At 31.1% G+C, this 2838-nt stretch overlaps 1 protein-coding gene across 1 annotated transcript; it reads left to right on the plus strand.

The window, feature by feature from the left end:
- Positions 1 to 433: 433 nt before the first annotated feature.
- Positions 434 to 2319, plus strand: LOC131599807 (berberine bridge enzyme-like 8). Its single transcript, XM_058872060.1, has one exon. The coding sequence runs from the start codon at positions 511 to 513 to the stop codon at positions 2119 to 2121; it is 1611 nt and encodes a 536-aa protein (XP_058728043.1). The 5' UTR covers positions 434 to 510; the 3' UTR covers positions 2122 to 2319.
- Positions 2320 to 2838: the final 519 nt, after the last annotated feature.

A 2838-nucleotide genomic window follows, 5' to 3' on the forward strand; every position in this document is an offset into this window, starting at 1 on the left:
CGTTTTTGAAAGCGTGCAAAATGTCTATTAGTTTTTTTTATGATTAAACTGTGACTAGTCTATCCCGAGCTTTCAGAAATAATTAAAGTATAACTAAATAGAACTTCATAAAATATATGATAAGTTAAATCGTGAGTACATAATACGTCTATTATTTTTTATGATTAAATTGTGACTAATCTAAACAGAATCTCCAAAAACTATAAAATGCAAGAGTAACCATTTGAGAGTCAATCTCTAATTACAACAAATACAAATCGTGTAATCATATTTCTACAAAGTCAAATGATAATTGAGTTACGTAATCTATATTATTTTTCTAAACATTCATTGGTCAAATTGCGGTAACCTAAAACCATCTCCACATTATTTTAAACAATTTAAACAGTCCTAAATACCCTTATAAATACCACTAAATACCATGTCCAATAAACTCACAAAATATATATTTATCCACTTTTCTTTGTTACTACAACTACACCATCATCATCCTAAGAAAAAGAACCAAATATGAAACTTGCATTATTACTATCTCCCATTTTCACGTTACTTTTTCTCTCATGCTTCACTTCAGCTACAACTTCACCTCACAACACTTTCATCCATTGCCTAGTAAACCATTCACAACCCTCACACCCTATAACTTCATCAATCTTCACACCAACCAACTCCTTATTCTCTTCAGTCTTACAAGCCTACATAAGAAACCTTCGTTTCAACACCTCAACCACAAGAAAACCATTTCTCATAATAACAGCATTACATGTTTCCCACATACAATCATCCATCATTTGTGCTAAAAAACACAACTTGCAAATGAAGATCAGAAGTGGAGGACATGACTACGAGGGTGTCTCGTATGTAGCCGAAGTTCCATTCTTTATCTTGGACATGTTCAACCTAAGATCTATTGATGTTGATATAGAAAATGAAACGGCTTGGGTTCAAACCGGCGCGACGCTCGGTGAAGTTTACTATAGAATCAATAAGAAAAGTGAAGTTCATGGCTTTCCGGCCGGTGTTTGCCCTACCGTCGGTGTCGGAGGACATTTAAGCGGCGGTGGATATGGTAATATGATGAGAAAATTTGGTCTTTCTGTTGATAATATTATTGATGCACAAATAGTTGATGTTAATGGTAAGTTATTAGATAGAAAATCAATGGGTGAAGATCTTTTTTGGGCTATTAGAGGTGGTGGTGGAGGTAGTTTTGGTGTTGTTCTTTCTTATAAAATAAAGTTAGTTAAAATTCCAAAAATAGTAACTGTTTTTCAAGTTAGAAAAACTTTGGAAGAAAATGCAAGTGACATAGTTTATAATTGGCAACATGTGGCACCAACTATTGATAATGACCTATTCATTAGGCTTATTATGGATGTTGTAAATGTTACAAAAAATGGTACACAAAATGGTGCAAAAACGGTTAGGGCTAGTTTCATATCTTTATTTCTTGGTGATTCAAAAACTCTAGTTTCACTAATGAATGAAAAGTTTCCTCAGTTAGGTTTAAAGGAAAGTGATTGTATCGAAACAAGTTGGCTTCAATCAGTTTTGTTTTGGACTAATATCAACATTACGGAGCCGGTCGAGATTTTGCTCGACCGGCAACCGCAATCGTTGAATTACTTGAAACGAAAATCCGATTATGTAAAGAAACCGATTTCGAGGGAAGGTTTGGAAGGGATTTGGAAGAAGATGATTGAGTTGGAAGATGCAATATTGTATTTCAATCCTTATGGTGGAAAAATGGCTGAGATTGCAGCAACAGCAACACCTTTTCCTCATAGAGCTGGAAATTTATGGAAGGTTCAATATCAAGCAAATTGGAACCAAGCAGGGAAAGATCTTGCTGAGCATTACATAAATTTGACTAGGAAACTTCACAAATATATGACACCTTTTGTGTCCAAGAATCCAAGAGAGGCTTTTCTTAATTATAAGGATCTTGATTTGGGAATTAATCATAATGGTAAGAATAGTTACATTGAAGGGAGAGTTTATGGAGTTGAATATTTTAAGGATAATTTTAATAGGTTGGTGGAAATTAAGACTAAGGTTGATCCTCATAATTTCTTTAGGAATGAACAAAGTATCCCTACTTTGCCTTATAGGAAGAATTAGAATGATGGTTAGTTTTTAATTTCTTGTTAATTGTTTGTTTAATGATTGTTGTTTGTTAAATAGTAATAAGTTTGATTGTGGAAATAAAACTGGATGTTAAATACCAGTTAATACATTGTAAAGTTCATTATATATTAATTAATGTAAGTAATTGTTTGGTTTGATAATGAATGAATTAAAATTTGCCTTTTGTTTCTACCCTTTAATTTATCTGAAAATACCATTGTAAGATAATAATATTAATAATATCTACCCTTTAATTTCTCTGAAAATAAATATTTATAATGTATATTTATCTTTAAAAACATGTGTTTCTTTATTACTTTGATATATATCAGGTATTTATAAATAAATTTTTTATGCTTGATTAAAAACCTACTGTTTCAACATGATCAAGAGTTTCACTATGGATGAAAGGTTACATCAACATATATACATATATTTATAAATAAAATAATTGATGATTCTTATCTTACAATGGTATGTTATGATATTAGAGTTTATTGATGAAAATCATCCATTAATTATAAAGAGTTGACTAAACTTCATTAAAAGATCAAGTATTAATATTATGTATATAAATCGAATCAATATTTGAAGTCAACTTATGGACACAATAAAGGAGGCAAAGACTTGAGAGTTTTGTGAAGAATTCAGAGATTGATCAACTTGTCTAGCTGTATTAATAGTTAATGTGCTTTGAATAATTCCGTTTGT

The sequence above is a fragment of the Vicia villosa genome, linkage group LG4 (assembly GCF_029867415.1).
Source record: "Vicia villosa cultivar HV-30 ecotype Madison, WI linkage group LG4, Vvil1.0, whole genome shotgun sequence".
Taxonomy (NCBI): Eukaryota; Viridiplantae; Streptophyta; class Magnoliopsida; order Fabales; family Fabaceae; genus Vicia; species Vicia villosa.

What these genes read in the sequence shown, in the direction of transcription:
- LOC131599807 (XM_058872060.1), top strand. Translation starts at nt 511, where the DNA reads ATGAAACTTGCATTATTACTATCTCCCATTTTCACGTTACTTTTTCTC.